We start from the raw sequence: 19,377 nt of genomic DNA on the forward strand, positions 1-19,377 counted from the left end.
AAAGGGTGAAGAAAAGAGCCACGGGCTACCAGAATAAGCCCAGAACGCAGCTCCCATGTCTGAGCTGCCCCAACAGTTGTGACAAGCAGAGCCTGTGTGGAGGGGGCGCAGCAGGGGCATGGGCCCCTTGGGCCTTGGAGACTCACTTCACTGCTTAGGGATGGGCCTGATTCTGACATTGGGATTTTAATCCTCTTCTAAGATTCATTTGGGGGGTGATGAAAGAACAGGAGAGCTGGAGCAGGCAGACATGAGGACTGGAGCGGCCCAGAATGGGCACTGACGCACTCCCAGAACAACAGACATGAGTGCTGAGTTCTCTGCCCTCCCCATTTGATAGGTGAAGAGAGAGGGGCTCAGAGAGACGGCTGGGATGCTGACTCGTACTTCTGTCAGTAACCACAGGGTGGCTGCTTAAAGATGGCCCTGTGGGCTGCAGGTAGGTATAAACTGTCAGCACTATACTGCAAGCCACACACACAGAAACTCAAAAGGGTTCAAGGTCAGGCCATACCCTTGAATGCACATTTCACTTAACCTTCCCGAGTTCTGATCTGTGCAGTGGGTCCAGTACCTGGCTCATCAGGGCTGCTGGGCTCTCCTGTGACGCCCTTGGCTCTTTTCCTGTATTCTTCTCCCTCCAGTCGTCAGAACACCCCTGAGTTCAGTGATGTTATTCCCAAATTTGAAAGTGAAGGTGAAAGGTCTGCCTGTGACCACACCATCGGGAAGTTGAGTCTTTCCTACCACACACCATCACCTTCACCTCTTTCAGGGCCCAAGAGCAAGAAAGACAATGCTCCCTCCCTTCCTCTCTCCCAGATACACCTCAACAACCTGTCTCCTGTGCTGCTGAGCCCTGTGGCAATTGTGAACAAGAAAGCCTGGCTGTCCCTCAATCTCAGAAAGGCAAACCTGAGAAGGAGGATGGTAATAGCAGAGGGCTGGCCCGGCCGGCTCTTCTTTCAGTCAATTCTTGTTTCGTTGTAGATCCAGCCTGATGATGTATAGGGAGAAGACGGGGCCCTGAGTTACAAAGTGAGGCAAAAACAGGCAGCGCCATTGCCCACACAACTCTCCACTTACCTGGAGGCAGCAGCAGCAGCCCCTGGCCTGATTCCCCACCAGGCCACTTCCCTGGGCTGCCGGATCTTCGTCCTCGTCCCTCCAAGTGGGCTGGGACTACATTGTGGTCTTGAGCTCTCAATTACTAGGGCAGCTCAACTGCAGAAGCCCTGCAGGGGACCAGGCAGCAGGAGGAAGAACCTCAGCTTTGGGTTCCAATTGCTGCCGCCCTCTAGAAGCTCGACACCATTGGGCAGGGTCCTTTAACCCTGAGCCTCGGTTCCCGATCTGTATTGTCTGTCCGGGTATTACTGACCCCGGGAACAGGTGTGACGATTTAAGAGGTCAGCACTCAACATGACATCACTTACCACTCACCACTCACTGTGCCAGGCTGCCAGGTTCATGTTGAGGAAACTTCACACCACAGAGAGGCAGGGTTTTAAGGATCATTAATAGGATCACAAATTAGGCCCTGGCCCCACCCAAATCACTGTCCATTATCAGGAGCCACCCACCCCCTTCAAACGTCCTCGGCCCCTCCATCCCTTTGCATGAATGGAAGAACCTGTAACATGTACTGAACTAGAGCCTTAAGGGCCACGAAAAGGGAGCCTGCACTTGAACCTTTCACCAAAGCTGTATCCTTCATTTTACCAGAGTGGGTCCTGCACAGAACAGTCCATTACTGTGTGTGACAGAAGCATTTGTTTTTATTTATCCAAATGGGGAAAATGCAACATGTCAGGGCATTACAGACAAACTGCAGCAGCCAGACAAGAGGGTCAGTCTATGGCAGAGTCCAACATACTCAGTGCGAAGGAGCCACAGTGTGGGTGCTGCCTGGAGGACTTGTGGCAGCAGGGTCCCTTTGGATGAAGGCCAGGCATCTCTGGGCGAGGCACTGATGACCGTCCACATGTGCAGGCTGCTGCTTCAGTCACGCTGAAGGTTTAAAGTTCAGAGTCCTACATGTAATAATTGCCTCAGAGGGGAAGGGCAGTCCATGGTGGTCGTGGTTTCCAGTGTTTTTAAACATAATACACAAACTTATTGCCAAGGACTTTGCACTGCAAATTATACTATTTACACTTGCGTATTCAGAAAAACACAGTAAATAGATACATGATAGATAACTTTAAATAGATTTCTAAAAACTAACTTGGTCTTCAGTGGACCCGAGTGAGCTACAGCCAGGAGTCCAATGCCGTGTGTGTGACCGTGCAGTAGGGAAAGGTTTCTATCCACGACTACGCTCAGCTGCCTCCTGCCTCCCCCACCCTTGGGGGCTGCTGAAGGGCTAAGGCTGAGCAGGCCTACCTTACTCCTTAGTGTGAGAGCTTCAGGTCTAGACTGGCTGCACCTCCCACCTCCTTCCCCGACAGTTCTGCTTGGAGTGGGTGAGAAGCAAGTCCTACAGGCTCCACTCCTGCAGGACCACTGCACGGCGGGGAAACCAGGACACAAAGGCATGGGGCTGTAGGGCTAATGGTATGATGAACCTGGCCCTAGGCCGGCCCCTTCCCTGGCACCCCCTGCCAAAGCAGCCTTGGGAACAGGCCCATCAGCCTCACTGTTCCCGGAAGTACAATTGCCCTAACTGATGATTACCTTAGGAAACCTCCTTTTGAAGAAGTAGCTGGACCAACCAACCACTTAGACCAAAGGTTCAGCACAACAGGCCAGACAGATGGGTCCAGGATGAAAGGCCTGAGTCCAAGGATGCTTTGGGGAAAACAGGATGAACACTGCTAGGCGCTAAAAAGTGTATGATGTCTGCCCAAGGAAAGGACAACAGCAGGGGGTTCCCACGTGGACCAGCTTTCATTTTGCCTCCATAAGCCCTGGTATGCTGGGAAGGACGTCCACCTGGAGGCTGGAGACAGCTCCTCAGAGAGCCAGAGCAACCCTTGATTCCTGGGAGACAGAGAGCGAGGCCCTCTGGTTGGATGCCTACAATTTGGCTCCCCAGCAGCATTTCTAAAAATGAGCTGCCCTCCCTAGGAAAGGTAGTTAAGTAGTAGCGAAGCATCTCCCACAGCCATGGTAGGTTCCATCCCTGAGAAGCTGCCATATTAAGTGAGCTAAAGGAAAAGCAGTGCTCAGTACCCCATCTAAGAAATGGGGGTGCAGAGTGAACGGAACCTGATTGTGCAAGGCTGGCCTGAGCATGAAAAGTGATCGGGGGTAGGTAGAGGGATGCATCTAATGGCAGCACCTCTGGCCTACTGTTGGGACAGAAGAGGTATTTTTTGCAACCAGGGCTTGCCTGGTTACTTCCAAATCATACCTCATGCACCGGCTGCCATCACTACCTTGGGGGTCAGGACTGCAGCCTAAGGGAGCCAGTGAATTGATACCTGCATACAAGGAGGCTTGGTAAGTGACATGAAAGTGCCTTGGAAATGTGTGTGTCTGGATCAAGTGTCTTGCACTGACCCACCACACCAAAATCCCTCAAGGGTGGAGAGCACAAGATACCCAGAACAGAGGAAAGAGGCTGGAAACCTAAAACACAATTTGCAAATTACAGGTGGAGAAGGAACTTCTCACCACCTCTCTCGCTAAAACTCCTGTTCTTGATCCATTTCCGTGAACAATGAAAAGAATCTGACTTGCAAAAGCAGCAGAAATATTTTGGTTGGAGTCAAGAAATGTTCTGACCATCATGTTTCCCTAAGCAGGAAAACAGGGCAGATGGCAAAGTGCCTGTGCCTGCAGGCAGAGGCAGGGGCAGGGCTGGCCTGAGCAAGGCTCTTGTCTGTAACTCCACTGCCTGACAGACAAGAGCCTTCCTATGAAGCTGGAGACACAGTAAGTGACTTGCTGCCACATGAAAGGCCACGCCTGGCACTGCAGCCAGGGACGGGCTGCATTCTCTTTACCCAATGTCCATCTGTGCCAGGCTCCAGTTTGTCAGTTTCCCTTCCATGAACCCAGAAACTTCTCTAGAAAATGTAGCAAGTGCTCCTCCTTAGAGCTGAGAAGTTCCACACCTACCATAAGAACTTGAGAGCCACTCCATGTCCATAAGAGAGGAGACCAGGCAGCAAAATCCTAGAGGCACTTCTGTACCAGAGGGAGCCCGACAAGTCTAAAGACAGCAGCCACCCAGGGACAACTCTCTTCTGTAGCCCTCACCTGATTCTCAGAGATGAGCAAAACACAACTTCACTGAGAGTAAGCAGCACCCAGTTCCTGAAGTATACGGTGGCTTCCTGCCTCTCCAGGGCCTGCCAGGCTGCTCAGAGCACAGCACATCTCCCTCCTGCCTTTCCCCACGCCTGGCCCGACTGTGCTGGGACAGCACCACAGGCTTCACCTCCTGACTCTGTCCTGGAGGGCCAGAAACAAGGCTGGGCCCTGTGGAAGGGGGTCACGGTGCAGCGCTGCCAGCCCATGGCTGGTCCCACCTCGCCAGCATCTTGGGACAGCGCTGTGTGGAGCTGGCCACCACCTCCCAGCTCAGGCAGGGGGGCAAGTGCCTTGCCTTCTCCGAGCTGCATGTGATCCTCACCTCCCCCACAGGGCTGACGGGGCTTCACTGAATCAGCATCTGTGGAGGCGCTTGTATTAGGCCATCCTTCTCCAGCCTTACCTGCCCCTTCACAGCGGACACTGTGCTCCTGGCTATGCACAGCAACAGGAGCTACTCCCAACTTCTGTTCGTATCAAGCTGGCAGCAGCTCACGTCCCTGGCACCTCTCCGATGTGCTGAATGGGAGCTCCCTTCAACATGCCTAGAAACCCCTCTGAGAGGAAAGACCATGCTCAGCAGAAGGCGCCACAAACACCCGTGGGTTTGTTCCTCACCCCAACTACACTGGGCATTCCTCAATGTGACCACCATGTCTGATTCACCTCAGTCCCCTACGCCTGGCATCAGGCCCGGCCCAGAGCAGTCCACCCCCAAGGGTAGTCGGTTCAACCTCCCTTAGCAGCTGGCAGCCTCTGGAGACGAGAGGTCAGCATCTCTTCTTCTCTGAGGCCTGCTGGCCACAGGCCCAGGGCATGTACAAAGGAAGCAATCTGCTCTACAGAGCGCTGCCGCCATGTGACTTGATTCTGAAGCAAGGGGCAGTCCGTCCCCACCTCTTTACCTTCATATTCTGAGGCCCCAAGCCGACCTTAGATTGGAGACAGAATGTTTCATTTATCCTGCCCTTGTACATGATCTTTAGGATAGCAGGAAAAGAAAAAGGCTGAAGAAGGAAGATTCTGTCAAGCTCTGTCATGTCAAAATAAAGGTGGGGCGCTCACTGCCTACAAGCCAGTGGTCAGACCATCTGTCCAACTCTCTGGGCCTCTCTTCCCCACTCTAACACCAAAAGTACCTTGACCAAAAAGTCCAGACTAAACTGAAAGGTATAACTTAGAACCACAGACATGGTCCTCCATAGCCAGTGACATTTCTAATAAGCATTTGTGATCACATTACCCTCCTGAGCACAGCTGTCCAATGGCTCCCTACTGCCCAGAGAATCCAGTCCACGCTCCTGAGCCTGGCCCTCCTGGTCCTTTATGAGCGGACCCCATGAGCCTGTGTGACTATGCGGAAGTCCTCATTGTTCAACACAATCTCTTCCGTCATCTGGTCCTGTTTCCCTTCCTGGAGAACTGCAGCCTCCTCCTCATCTAAGCCCGACTCCAGAGCTGCCTGCCTTCAGAGCTTTCCTGATTCCCCCTCAGCCCTTCTCTTTGAGACCCTACCACCCTGGACTTCTCTGAGCCCTGTTCTGTACGATGTTACTCAAAACCTAAGTTCCATATGGGCAGGAATTACACCGTCCTGTGCATTGAGCCAGTGCTCACACAGAGGAGATGCTCAGGAAGCCTTTGTGGGGAGGTGGATGGGTCCAGGCAGCAGATGGGAAGGAAGTTTCCAGTCAAGATTAAGCCAAAGGGTAAGTCATCTCTATAGTCTAAGGGGTTGGCGAAATACAGCCAACTTTGGCAAAATACTCCCTACTTTGCAGGGGTTGGCAAACTACGGCCCTGTGTATTTGTAAATGAAGCTTTATCAGAACACAGCCATGCTATCTATTTACGTAGTGTCTCTGGCTGCTTTTGTGCTAACAGTGGCAGGGCTGAGCAGCTGTGGCAGAGACCACATGGTCCATAAAGCCTGAAATGCTCACTATCTGGCCCTTTACAGAAAAGATTTGTGGACACAGGTCTAAGGCGGTGCTTCCCATATATTTTCACATTTCACCTCTTTAGATGTGAGATTTGTGTAGCCTGCTGGTTAACAGTGAAGGCTGCTTGCAGCTAAGAGACACCTGGCCCTGGAGCTCTGGCCACCCAAAGGCTGACTGGATCCATGTCCACAGCTGCCACCTGAGCTGCAGTCCCCAGCAGAGCTGTAGGAAACAGGTGCAGAAACTCACGCTGGCCTTCAGCTCTCTCTGTCCATTTCGAAGCAAAAGTGGCAGCACTGGGACAGACAGAAAACTGACACCAAAAACCAATCCTCTGGTCACAAGTTCATGGTCCTTTCCGTCCTTCAAGAACTGGGGAAAGAATATCCACACCTTCCCATGGGCTACAGACTGTTCCACAGACGCTGAATCCAACAACCTCCAGCCCTTGCTTAGGTTAAAAATGAACAAAACCGGATTAACTTTTTGCCAAGCAAAAGGCCTCAGTATGAACGACCACCCGGTACCTGTGACTCCTGGCTGGAAAGCCCAGCCCAGCAGAAACTCGGAAAGGGTGAAGATGCTGATAGATCACAAGCCCCTCCCCACCCACCACCAGTGGAGAAGCCGGAGCGCTCCAGCATGATGGAGTGTGGCCCACCAAAGCCCCATTTCCTAGCCCAGTGGAGATGGCCCTTGCTCCATTCGACCTCCTCTGTACCCTGTCAGTATCTTCCTCCACTCCCCTGCCTTCCCCCGTCCTGGTCAGAGACACCATTGTTCTCTCTCTTGCCCACTGAGCAGTGGTCCAGAAGTACTCCAGCAGGTCCCCTCCCCTGGATGGGTGCTGTTGTTCCTTGGCCCAGGGTTGGGGGCCATCATCTTCCCATCCCTACCCAGTCCGGCAGAGGAGCCTGGCCTGTGAGGAGATGTCATTCCTGCTTCTCCATCCCTCTGCTGCTGCACTCCATCAGCCTCCCTCATGCCTCACCTGGCCGATGGCAACAGCCTCGTGCTCATCAGTCCTCCCTCCTGACTCTGGTCCTTGGCTATCCAACTGTCCCAATCGACCCTCTGGAACTTACCATCGTGGAGGATGGTCATCACTGAAGGACACACCCCCCAGGGCCATTCAAGAAGTGACTGCAAACTGTGTGTCCCACCTGCCACTTCACTCTTAACCATCTCAGGTCCGACGGCAAGGCCCTTCATGCTCTCCAAGTGGGCACACTCTCTCTGTGCATGCCAGGCCCGCCTCTGACTCCCCTCCTGGGGATCCCCTGTCTGTCTCAGTGGGAAGCCTATAGATCTTGGTAAATGACTCAGTAAGCACTTCTCTCCTGAGGCCTGGCTCCTCTGCTGCCCTCGGCAGGAGACCTGGGAATGGGTCTGCCAGCCCCCAGCCCAGAGCCGACAAGGAGGAGCCCTAGCAGGGAGGGGGAGACCCACTGAAGCCTTTCTGCCTGCACAGAAGAGGATGACTCTCATTCTGTTCAAATCCCCTGAGCCTCTTTCTTCCCCTCCCTGTACTCTCCATCTGGGTCAATGATTTCACCTTCTACTCAGTTGTCTAAGCTGCAAATTCTGACATTTTCTCCACTGCTCCTTCTGCCCCAACACAAAGCCTGGTAAGAAGCAGTAGGTGACAGTGAATGTTTTCTCTCAATAAATCTACGTGCCCAAGAAGGGAGACACGGTCTTGGCAGCATCACCAATCACATCAGAGTTCGTCCAAACTGACATTCCACAGAATTTCCTCTTTGCCATCCACACGACCGGCTTCTTGCTGGAACATGCCGATTACAGGGAGCTCATGTCGCACCTCAGCTGCTCTCTCAAGGCCGTGTCTGTCATCGCGGGAGGTGTATTTTAGCTCAAATTGCCCCACTGGCTTCCCATAATTGTCTTTTACCCTTTGGAACTACATACAATAAATAAACATAATCCCTTAAAAAATACCTGGCGGGAGTGCCCACGTTCTCTCCAGTCTCCTCTTCACCAGCCTTAACCTGGTCCTTCCATCTCATTTCAAGGTGCTTTCAGCTTTCCTGAGTTCCCCAGGTGCCAATTTCCATAGGTCTTTGACCTCCCAGATGATGCCTACCATATTCCTTTAACATAGCCTCTGCAGGAACGAGGGGTTTTAGAAAGCTGAGACTTCCGAGAAGTCCCATGACAGAAGAATCCAAGGGGATCCCAACACCAGATTGCTCTGGAAAATGTGTTATTGTGGCCGTGATCCCATGGGTTAAAGTACATGTTTGAAGGCCGAGCCAGGAACGGAGGATGTGGCCAAAAACCAAAACGTAGATGAGGCTGAACATAACATACTTCCAACAGTACATCCGCTGTCCGCCTTCCCAGCCCTGAGGAGCTCTCCCAGTGGCAATTAACGAATTTGCACTTTATTATAGGGTTCAGTTACAGCATGAAATGATCATCTGTAGAAACTGACCCCAACTGTGTAGCTGGCAAAAAAAAAAAAAAAAAAAAAAAAACCCAGGCTGCCGGGCCCAGAGCTGACCGTTTGGCCGCCTTGTCCAGTAGCACACGGACAAAGGAACCAGAAACATAATGAGCCAGGAAGGCTGGATTTTAGGGGGCTGAGGAAGGATCAGGGAGACATGGGTTGGTTTCTGCTTGGTTTCAAGGCGCACAGGGGATAGCCCAGAAGCCTAGAGGAAAGGTGAGCAGAACACATCGCAGAGAAGCCAAGGGGGCTTGGGAGACAGAACAGACGCTGGTCTGCACTAGCGACGCAAACCACCCGCTCAGAGCACAGCCTCAGACTGGGTGAGCGCCGCCACTCACCGCACTGTCATTTGGGGCAGATCACCTTATCTAAGCATCTGTTTCCTCATCTGTAAAAGGAGAAAATTTCTAATTCCAGTCGTGGTGAAATTCAAAACTAATTCCTCGGAAAGGGCTGCTGTTAAGTCTAAGAACAGTCTAAGAAATGTTATTTCTTCTGGTGGTTAAAAACTAGTGAGGAGCCACAATGTTTTCCCACAGACGAGCAGGGTGGTCTGGAGAGCTCTCTGGGCTCCGCTCTCCCTGTCTGCAGGGTGGGAACGACAATCTATGCACCGCGCTTCTCCAAGGGCTACCAGTGCAGCAAGCCATGAGATGACAAGTGGGAAAGGGCTTCAGAGAGGACTGTGTTCCACGAATGCCAGGCGCTCATTCTCCCTGACACAGTCATGATCTAGAACACGACAACCTGGGTTTCAAAGGTTCCTTTTTCCTGTTCCCCTCCAGGATTACAGCAGGGTGCACAGAAACATTGCCAAGTGCCAAGAAAGATGATGACTTGGGGTGGATGAGGAATACCTTTCTCTGAAAAGGATCCCACAGCCATCCCTGCACCCACCCATGCCTAAGCAGAGACCCAGCTGTCATTCATTAGCCAAGGAGCTGGTAAAGTGGTTGACAGCAGCAGCAGAATCCGACACGTTCAGCAGGGTGGTTCACAGGCAGCAATTTAGAGACCCCAAAGCTATCCAAGCAGGGCTTACCATACACGGGTCCAACTTAGAGGAAAGACAGCAAACTCCAGGCTGGCAGTCTGCCCTGAGGCCTACTCCACGGAAAACTCCTGGCAATGACCACTGACCTCTGCAGTCTGCCACCACCCATCTCTGCTGAGTACTTGTCCAGGGACACCCCCTTGTACTTACAGCCCAAACCTGGGCTGCTGCCCCTCTGTGTTCCTCTTCCTTGTACCCAATGAGCCAAAGCCTCACCAGCCTGCCTTTAGAGTCTGGCTTCAATTGTTGAAGACATCCTCATGACCTATCTCAGGCCAGGCAGAGAACATGCACTCAGAAAATATAAGCTAAGTGAAAACACATACCTCAGATTTTACTGAAATTCAGAGAAAAACAAGCTTGAGATAAAAATCCTTCTTCCCCTGTTGATACAGATGCAATGCAGCCATTCAGTCTGTCCTTCCAGCATGTTAGATGGTTCTTCACAACCAATGTAAATGAAAAGAGCCCTATTTTAGGCCAGTTTATCTGATCTGGAGGCACCTCAAGTCAGAAGGCCTAGCTTCCAGGAGAGCCCGTCCTGTCAACCCCAGCCTTGTAATCCACAGCAGATGGAACAGAAAAAGCTTTAGAACAGAGCTAGGTTCCATGAATGGTTCTAGCACTTAACTTGGAGCATCAGTTTCTTTTGTAAACTAGGGATACCACTACTTCCAAGAAGGTAGTTGGAGAATTCAGAAGAATGTCCAAATGCCCGGCGCACAAGATACAAATGGTGGCATCTCTCCTTCCCCTTCCCTTCCTACTTCTTCAATCTACTGCTGCCCCAAATGACCTAAACTGAGGGCTACTGTTCACCTCATTACTTGGGGCATTTAGCGGACACCTGAATGCAGAGACCTTTAGTCCAGTGTGAAACTGCCTGGGCAAATGGTGGCTATCTTCACCCTGCCCACCAGCAGGATGGCACAGTTCATTTGCAGAAATGGCAAAGTTCTGCCAAGAGAGACCAAGACCCTCCTCAGAAGGAGTAATTAATTAGAATGTTAACGACTGATGAGTCAAGGCAAAAAAAGAAGTCCTCCCTCAATGCTGGCTGACCGAGGCAAAGACTCCACCAAACAGCCTCCCCGGGGGGAATGCACTACCTTTTGCCAAGATATTAGCTAAACAAGTATTTCTTAGATTTAAGAAAAACCTCTTGACTACAAGGTGAATCTTATTTGCCTCCTTAAAGGTAACAGTCCTTGTCTATACACAGTTTTTATAAACTTGGAGCATCTGAGGGCTCCAGTCTATGTTTCCCACTTAGCTCACCTCTTACCAACAGCCAAGGATGCATCTGACCACCTTTCTGCAGAGGCCCCCAGAATCTTTGTAGACACACAAAGGAATGGAAGGTAAGACGTGCACCCTCTGTTTAATCCAAAAGCACCAATTTCATCATGTACCCATTTTCCTCTTATCGAAAAGAAACTTCCCAACTGTGTCCAGATAGATGGATAAGTAAATGGATAGACAAAAAGAAAGAAGAATAGATGGGCAGATACGTTTTCTCTAAGACTAATAGGCAGAAGGGAGGCCTCATATGGTGAGGAGTGCAGATTTTTCCCCCAGAAGTATCAAAGCTAACTAGAAGAGACAAGCTATAGGAGTGCTTTTCAGAGAAGCATCCTAGTCAACGGCGTTTTAAGCACACCAGTTTCCTCCTTTCCTTTCTGTGCTGTAAAGGAACTTGCTTTCCACCTACTAAACACGGGTAAGCCCTGAAGGTTACATTCTGGAGGCAGCTATAACCAAACACCTTTTTTAAAAATTATTAACGCACTGGTTGGACACTTGGACTCAGCAGGTAGATATTCTAAGATCAGCCCTTATGAAGTTCTAAGCACCCTTAAATACCACACCCCCAACGCAAAAAAAAAAAAAAAAAAAAAAAAAAAAAAAGTATTTACAAACCCTTGGCAGCAGATTGGCTGGTAATTTAACTACTGTAACAGACGCATGAGCAATTTCCTGAAGCTTGGATCCACAGCAACGCCACCACACTAGCTCTCACGAGGTCCTTGAGGTGCGTTTCTTGTCTAAGCCCTAGATACCAGGAGTCCTCTCCCAAAGCCTGGCAGTGAAGCCTATCAGCACCAATGAACCAACACAGCTCCACCCTGAGCAGGCCATGCACCTGCCTCTCCAACACCTATTGGCACAGCCTCGCCCCCCCTCACATTCATCCTCACCTCGGCCAACCATGGTAACAACACTCAACATATTACTGAGTACGTACTATGCACCAGGTACTGTTCAAAACATATTATGTGTATTAACTCATCTAATTCCTGAGCCCCATGGGAATGTGCTGGAAGGAGAGAAATTCTTTGGCCCAGATTCCCACATGGTTTCTAGTCTCTATTTCTAGCTGTGCTGTAAAGCTTACATAACCTAATTTGCATTATGGTACTATTTTTAAAAACCTCCGAAGATTGCTGCTTCAAAGCATCAATGGAATCTGTTAGTTCCTACCTAAAATGATAATGTGGGAAAGGATATCTATTCTTACAACCAACTCAACTGGAATTATTGACTTAAAACAGTCTTTCGGGAAGAGGCTATTAAGGAAGGAAGGGACTCATTCTTATATAAGTACTAGCTCTGTGCTCTGTAAATAAGGGCTACAGAGAAACACATCAATACTGAAACCCACCTCAGCAGTAGTCTCTTGGCTCTGCTGTTGTTACCTATTTACCACCCGTCTCCTTTCCAGGACTCCTAGTAACACTGAGGAATCTGTGTTCACTGGACAGCATGGCGTCAGACTGTACAGAGTATGAGTTTGAATGCGCACAGCCTTTCTCACTCAGGGATTCAGAGGTAGCCACGCCCTCTCTCAGGAGGCACTGGCATAAGATGAATGGGAATTAGGGGAAGACCATTCACAGAGCAGGTTGTTTTCAGCCTTAGCTGCTCTTAATGACCCTGGTGTATAGGGCTCTGGATTGCTTGAAATCTAATTCCTGGGGTGGGGGCGGGGAAGGCAGGGGGGATCTCCTTAGTTCTTTCCCCTAACTCACTACTGAAGATTTTCCTCCAGTTATTAATGAAATCTAGGAAACAGGGAAATTATGGTGAATGATTGATTATAAGGGTGAAACTTTCTCATTTGTCATTAAAAAAATGTGCTCAGTGTTTAAATTAACCACCTTGTCCTTTGCTCTACTATAAAAACTAACCGGAAAGGACTGGAGTATTTGTTATTCATTTCATTACATTCACATGTTGGACCGAGGTCCATGAACATAAACCAGAGTAGGTTTCAGGCTCTCAAAACTGCCAGGGAAATATTTTAAATGAGTGAATTTCCAAGTGACACCTATTTTGGTGATGTCAGAGGGCCTACATTATTAAATAGTTTACAGTTAAACTAATGACTGGGCTAACATTCTTTTTTGCCACAGTTAACAAAGTATCTGGTTCCCAAAGTAAGATATTTGTAATAGGCCCAATTCCAACAACAAGGAGACTGTCAGAATTAAAATGCTTCCACTGGTCACAGCCTCTGTTCACTCGTACCCAGAAGAGGACCTGGCGCCTACCAGGCGACGGGCTGCCTCAGCACGACTGGACCACACTCAGTACTAGTCAGCTATACCTCGCACAACCTTTTATAGATGCCAAAGCCACATTAAATGTACATACAGATTCTGCGTGGAAAAAACAAGAGTTGTTCCAGCAACTTTAAAGTGAGTAATCAAAAGAAACTGCTACTTAGAAACAAATATGAAACATGAAAGTCATTTTAATCTACATATATCAAATACAGCCTTAGCACAGAACATCTAACACAATTAGATGCATTTATGGGACACACCTAAATGAAGCAAATCTTTATTAAAATATCTGCCTAACCCTCACATCTTTACATGAACTCCATGATGGTTGAATAAGATGGGAAATAAATAATCTAGCTACCTAACCTGGAAAAGACAGATGGATTGCTTTAAGTCTATTCGGTCTCCGCAGACTCGATAATTCACCACCCCGAGTCTTGCTGAAGTTGGTTCTGCAAATAATTAACTTAGCTCAGTCAATTATACACTTTTCCATAGTTACCATCATATTTTGTTTGTTTGTTTTTTTGTTTTTTTCATTTTCTATTGCTTTTTTTTTTATGGCTTCTTGCTGTTGTTGTATTAGGGCATACAACACAGACCAGAGACTTTCATTTCTCGGAGAAGTTTCTCCCCTTGAGAAATTGGCACTTTGATCCTCAGCTTGTGTAACAGCTTACACACACGGATCCCACCAGCACTGGTACCAACCTTGCTGCTCAGGAAATTCCACTGCTTTGGCCAAAAGAGTGCCCTGTCATTAAAATCTTCTTAGATGAACTGTTCCTATCACTGAATTCTTACATTTAAACAGGTATGTGTGTGTAATTTACATACATGTTATATCCTAAGTTTTTACACACACACACACACTTAGTGTAAGTGAAATGTCTGTCTTGAATAAAAAGCAGTTACAAGGGTATTAAAACAAATGTTGAAAAATAACTATTTTACATTTAGACCATACAATTTTTAAAGGTAATGTGATGACATATGACCTAAGAGATCAAATACATCATATATGATTGTCATATATGCATGTTGTGTTAATTATTTTTCTCTTTAATCAGAAAATAAAAGAGCTTACCTTTGTATACTGAGATCACAGCTTACAGTCACTATATCTCAGCCTATTTTATACAAGTGATATGGCTACGAAGGTCCGAGGAGAACGAGAATAAAGTGAGATAAACGTGCTGAAAACTGCTTAAAAGTATTAACCTGAAATACACAGAGGGTCCAACACCAGTTTTAAAAATACATTAACGAGGTATTCCTAGCTCTTCAATTAATAACGGTGGCTGATTCATGATTTTCAAACATTCACCCAAAATTTTAAAAAAAAGAAAAGAAAAGAAAAGGCGAATACCAGCAAAATCTCTCAGTGGTTGGTTCCCCAGGCTAACAATTTGAGAGAGACTACAAACGACTTCAGAACTATGTAAACTCAACTCCTTACTTCACCACCCATGCACTTCATCTAGTCAGCATGAGGTATGTTGGAAATCTACTGGACCAATTACCTTGCACAAGAGATGGGGTACTCCTGCAGCCTGAGGAAACACAAGCTGCAAGCCACATCCCTGGCTAGTCATGGGGCCAGTCCCCATGCAGAGGATATGGCTTCAAGGAGGACCCCTGTTTCTGAGAAATTATAACAACACTAACTGACGCAGTCAGGAATGTAACTATTTATATGCTAAAAAGTGTAAAAACTGTGAAAACATAGCACAGCTCACACGCGAATTTTAAGCTCTACACTCATCTATAAACTCCCTGACAAGAAACTATGCTAAAAAGGGGTTAAGTACAGATATTGCTAGGTTTCCAAAGGAAAAGTTTTAAAACAGACACCGTGGCTTTGAACAGAGTATTGCTCTTCTTTAAAATGATCAGTCATTGCTTTCAAAAAGAAGGTGTCAGAGTGGTGTCTGAAAGCTGGATAGCCTCAGGGTGTCACATTGCTCTTAAGACCAAGACATAGAAATTGCCATTTCAAGCCAGACAACCTGATGGTTCTAGAAGTCAGAGAAGAAATCTTGAGGGCCCAAGTGAATAATAAATGGTGCGACGCTCAGAGGCTGGCAATAGGGGCTGTCAATGAAAAAACCACCTACAGTGGAGAAAAGAGCAGAGAAGCAAAACTTTATGTTAATTTCAGGCAATTTGGTGAAGCCAAGAGCTTCATTTATATTTCTCTGCTCTTTCAGCTGTAAGTGGAATTTTCATTACAAAATGGAAGGGTGGGAAGGGCAACAGGTGGAGGGGGGGAACGCTTAATTCATTACAGAATTTAAACAGTTGAACTTGCATGGTTACCACTTCTAACAAAGGACTGACAGCTCGATTATTTTAAGTAAAGCAGAGAAATGTAAAAGTTTGCAGCAACTGGGCAGGTTTACAACATGGTTAGTAACTTCCAACAAACAACAAAATTAAAAAAAAAAAAAGACTTGGTAGAAACCATTTGAAATGACTGCCATCATGTTGGAAAACAGCACAGCTCCCTTTTCACCATTACAGAGGGCATGAGTTATGAAGCAGAGTCAGCTACTTCAAAAGAATTTTCTAACGAGAAATCTCTAGAGAGATTCCAACGTGGAATCCAAATTTGATGACCAATTTCAAATAACAATACAGCTGCAGCTGCCAATTAATAGTATTCCAAAGACAATGAGGACTACTGTAAAGATTTAATAAAAACTGGACACTATCAGCCATGCTTTTTCTTCTCAGTGATGGCTCTGTTTCATCCATAGGTCAGCAAAACGCATCAATGAAACATGAAAACTCCCAGCTGAAATGGGCCCTCTTGTTTATGTCTAGCCACTAATGCACAGGATGAGAATGATAAGTTACAGCTATTTCCAGCAAGTGATGAGGTTTTATTAAAGTATCACCCACCACTAATAAAGACAAAAGACCAAGGAGAAGAAACAAACTAATCATTGTGTAATATATATCTGAGCAGTGACACTAACATTTGTTGTACATTGCCCGTTCCACCTTTATTTAGTGGCCCCAGAGAAATTTGGTACATAAATTTGCCATATTTTGTGAAGCCCATTCTCATGGATGGGCCCTGTCAAGTTCCCAAAAGCAGAATTTAACAGGGAAAACGAAAGCTAATTCATACTAAAAACAGACATTTTTAAGACATGGTGCCTTATAAATATTGACAGGGGACCACACTGCTGCTCTTTCATGGGGGTGAGTACCTTAATGAAACCATTTACCTTCTAGTAACATCATTGGCTTTCCAAACAAGGTGAGAATGCAAGTGGAGGACTTATGTCTGCACCCTTTACAGAACAGCACAATGTTACCCACTGATCCATTTCCACCAGCATCATCAGGTGTCTTAAAAAGAAATGCTGACCCATGGCTGAAACCTGTCACTTTTCACAGCAGCACTCAACAAGAACTGGGACAATCGAAGAGCAAGTTTTTATGGGGACCCTGTTGCTGCTTTAGATTCTGATGTAATTGAAGAGGAAAGGAGACCCTTCAATGAATCCCAGCAAAATCGCTAATCTTCTATCTGCATGAAAAAAGTCAGGGAGTGAACACAATATCTTACAGAGTGAAGAAGGCCACAAGAACAAGAGAGGGTGATTGATTGATTAATTTATTATTTTTAAAAACTTGGAAATTCATAAACTAGGATAATCACATTCTCCTTCCCCATCTCTGGGTAGTGCCATCATTTTAATAAGCGATGCTCGAATAACAAAATGGAACCTTTATCATGGGGATGCCCTTGTACAACAGGAGGACAAAGGGCTTACAAAGTAAGTAGACTGGCTCAAACTAACAATCACCTTTGCTTTGTTTTAGCAGTTTGCTTACAAGTGAATGGGCTTCTAGGGCTAAGTTATTAGTTTTCAATTCCTTGTAATTTGATACCAAAACATATCAAAAATAATAAGCTAAAACAATATTCAAACCCATATTTTATTGGCTTTATTACACACTTCAATATTTACAAAGTTAAAGTTTAAATGAAAAGTCTCTATTGTATTAAAAAAAATAACTACAGCCCAAATTAAAGTGCCCTGGGGCAAATACATATCAATCAACTAAGAATCAGTGACTGCATCAGGAACCAGGCAGTACTCTGTGTTACAACAAAGCAGTTTATTTGTGATCCGTGTTTGAGACTCTATACATCCTTCACAAATTTAATTTTACATAATCTGATACGTCTCTTAAAACTTAAACTTTGAACTGCTAGACTTTTATTTCCCTAGAACAGAAGGGCTGGTATAAGTTATTTTCCAGAAATGAGGTACCGTTTTCACAGAACTGGTTTCTTTTTTTTTTTTTTTTTTTTTTTTCAAGTTTTAGAGAACTAAATTTGCATTTGTTAAAATCAAAAAGTAGGAAAGATGTTCTTTACAAATAATTTTGATCAAGTATGTGTTCAAAGAAAGCAGGATAAAAAGGCTTTTTCTCTAACATTCTGTATTGTACTGTATTGTTGTTCAATAGGAATTAGCTTCTGTCATTTGCTAAAAGAATGAGTAGTGGGGAACAGGATATGTTGGAAATTTCATAACGGGTAACAGAACCATTCTCTTGGGTAAACCTACAGAGAAAAGAAACGGAGAGGACTCCAAATAAGTTGTAATACTCCAATAAAAATTTCAGGTAAAAAAATATCTGACAGTAATTATCATTAACCTTTTCCAGATCAGTCAGCCAACATGTATACCATTTTGCAAGAGGCCCACAAATCACTCACAGATCTATTTTGAAATTGCTCTTAATATTTTGATAAATAATATTTTCCACTCTCAAAATCAGGATGGCTACATCTAGGAAGCAATTTCATTGAGTGAGCTGCCATGAATTCTGAAAATCAAAAGCAATGCTATTGAATGATGTTCTAAATTGACTGTAGAAATCCATATTGGTTCTCAATGTGGCATATCACATATTCCAGGAGAAACGGGTTGTCAAGGTTCAAAGCATAGCTTTCCATGCAGACCTCAGCTCCAGCTGGAGCCATGGCCAGGCATTTATTTAACTTCTTAATGGCTATGGCCAATATTAGCATGGCAAATCTGGAAAGATTAATTGCTTTCTGAATTTGTAATTAATACGTTCTTGTGGCCTCACAAACTTCTGCATACTCAAGCATGATTTGAAATCTGCTCCTATCCCTATTCTACTGTTTAACCTACGGAGAAATCACAAAGCAGCAACAGCAGGTGTTCAAGAGCACCAGATGACCAGAGGGAGACCACCCCACATGCAACAGCTTCACAAAGGCCAAAGACATATTTACCTCACAGCCAAATAAAGCATCGTTTTAGTAGGTTTGCATCACAGTAACATTTAAAAACCAAATCTTTTATGTGAAAAATGGGGGCATCAAATTTCACCAGCTTTGGAAGTCAGTTATATGGCACATGGGAAAGAGGAGCTTCTGATGTGGGGGCTCAGAGGCCACAAGGTGAAAGTGTAATGTTAAAGGAGGAAAGGGAAGAACAAGACAGAAAAAAAGACCGAGGAAAAACAGGAATGTAACTTAGAATCTAGATACAAAAGTATTTTCAAAGGAAAAATCAAACTCTAGCAAACCTTTACTGAAGAATCTGAAACTTACTGTATGTCTAAAAGAAAGACACAGATTTAAATATCTGCCCCAAGCAGCAGATGCGCTGGCGCTTATACAAGACATAGTACAGTGAGTCTAGTGAGCCAAAATGTATTTGGATAAATGGACCAGACCTAAATCACAGAGAGGATGAGGTGGTCAGGAGACCCAGAAGCCAGCTGAATAGTTAAAAGCAAATGGCCAAACCCAAAGGAACTAGAGAGTTTGAATTTAGAAGGAAATCTGGGTAAGCTTATTATTGCATTAGTCTCCAATTCCTAGTTACCCAATATGGCTCAGTTCAAAATATGGGGAAGCCTTGACCACACCTGAGTGTGCCAGAAGATTTAAAGGATGTAGCTCCAGGCTCTGCACTTTGCCTAAAAGAAAATTTGCTCCGAATGTTTGACCCTCGTAGCTTCACATCTTTCTAGGATATAAACTATTTTAATGGTCAAACTGGTCAAACTATTCACTTT

The 19,377-nt window shown here is 46.2% G+C and overlaps 1 protein-coding gene and 1 pseudogene across 6 annotated transcripts in view; both read right to left on the reverse strand.

Moving 5' to 3' along the window:
- Positions 1-1,754: 1,754 nt before the first annotated feature.
- LOC112423500 (uncharacterized) lies at positions 1,755-14,517 on the reverse strand (annotated as a pseudogene). Its single transcript, XR_003013975.2, has 2 exons — positions 14,384-14,517; positions 1,755-13,748 (listed from the first exon to the last, which is right to left on the reverse strand). The product of XR_003013975.2 is annotated as an uncharacterized protein (transcript).
- STRB (spermatid perinuclear RNA binding protein) overlaps positions 1,755-19,377 on the reverse strand; it is a 151,362-nt gene continuing 133,739 nt past the window's right edge. For 2 of the 5 annotated variants that reach the window (XM_011711302.3, XM_071078292.1), the window contains exon 17: positions 14,536-15,409. In XM_011711302.3, coding sequence (XP_011709604.1) covers positions 15,315-15,409 — 95 coding nt within the window. In that variant the 3' untranslated portion in view covers positions 14,536-15,314. Of the gene's footprint in view, positions 2,011-14,535; positions 15,410-17,414; positions 17,885-19,377 lie in introns of those variants that run through there. The other 3 variants (XM_011711303.3, XM_071078291.1, XM_071078293.1) reach the window with 2 other exon arrangements.

This window comes from Macaca nemestrina, chromosome 14 (genome assembly GCF_043159975.1).
Source record: "Macaca nemestrina isolate mMacNem1 chromosome 14, mMacNem.hap1, whole genome shotgun sequence".
NCBI classification, from domain to species: domain Eukaryota; kingdom Metazoa; phylum Chordata; class Mammalia; order Primates; family Cercopithecidae; genus Macaca; species Macaca nemestrina.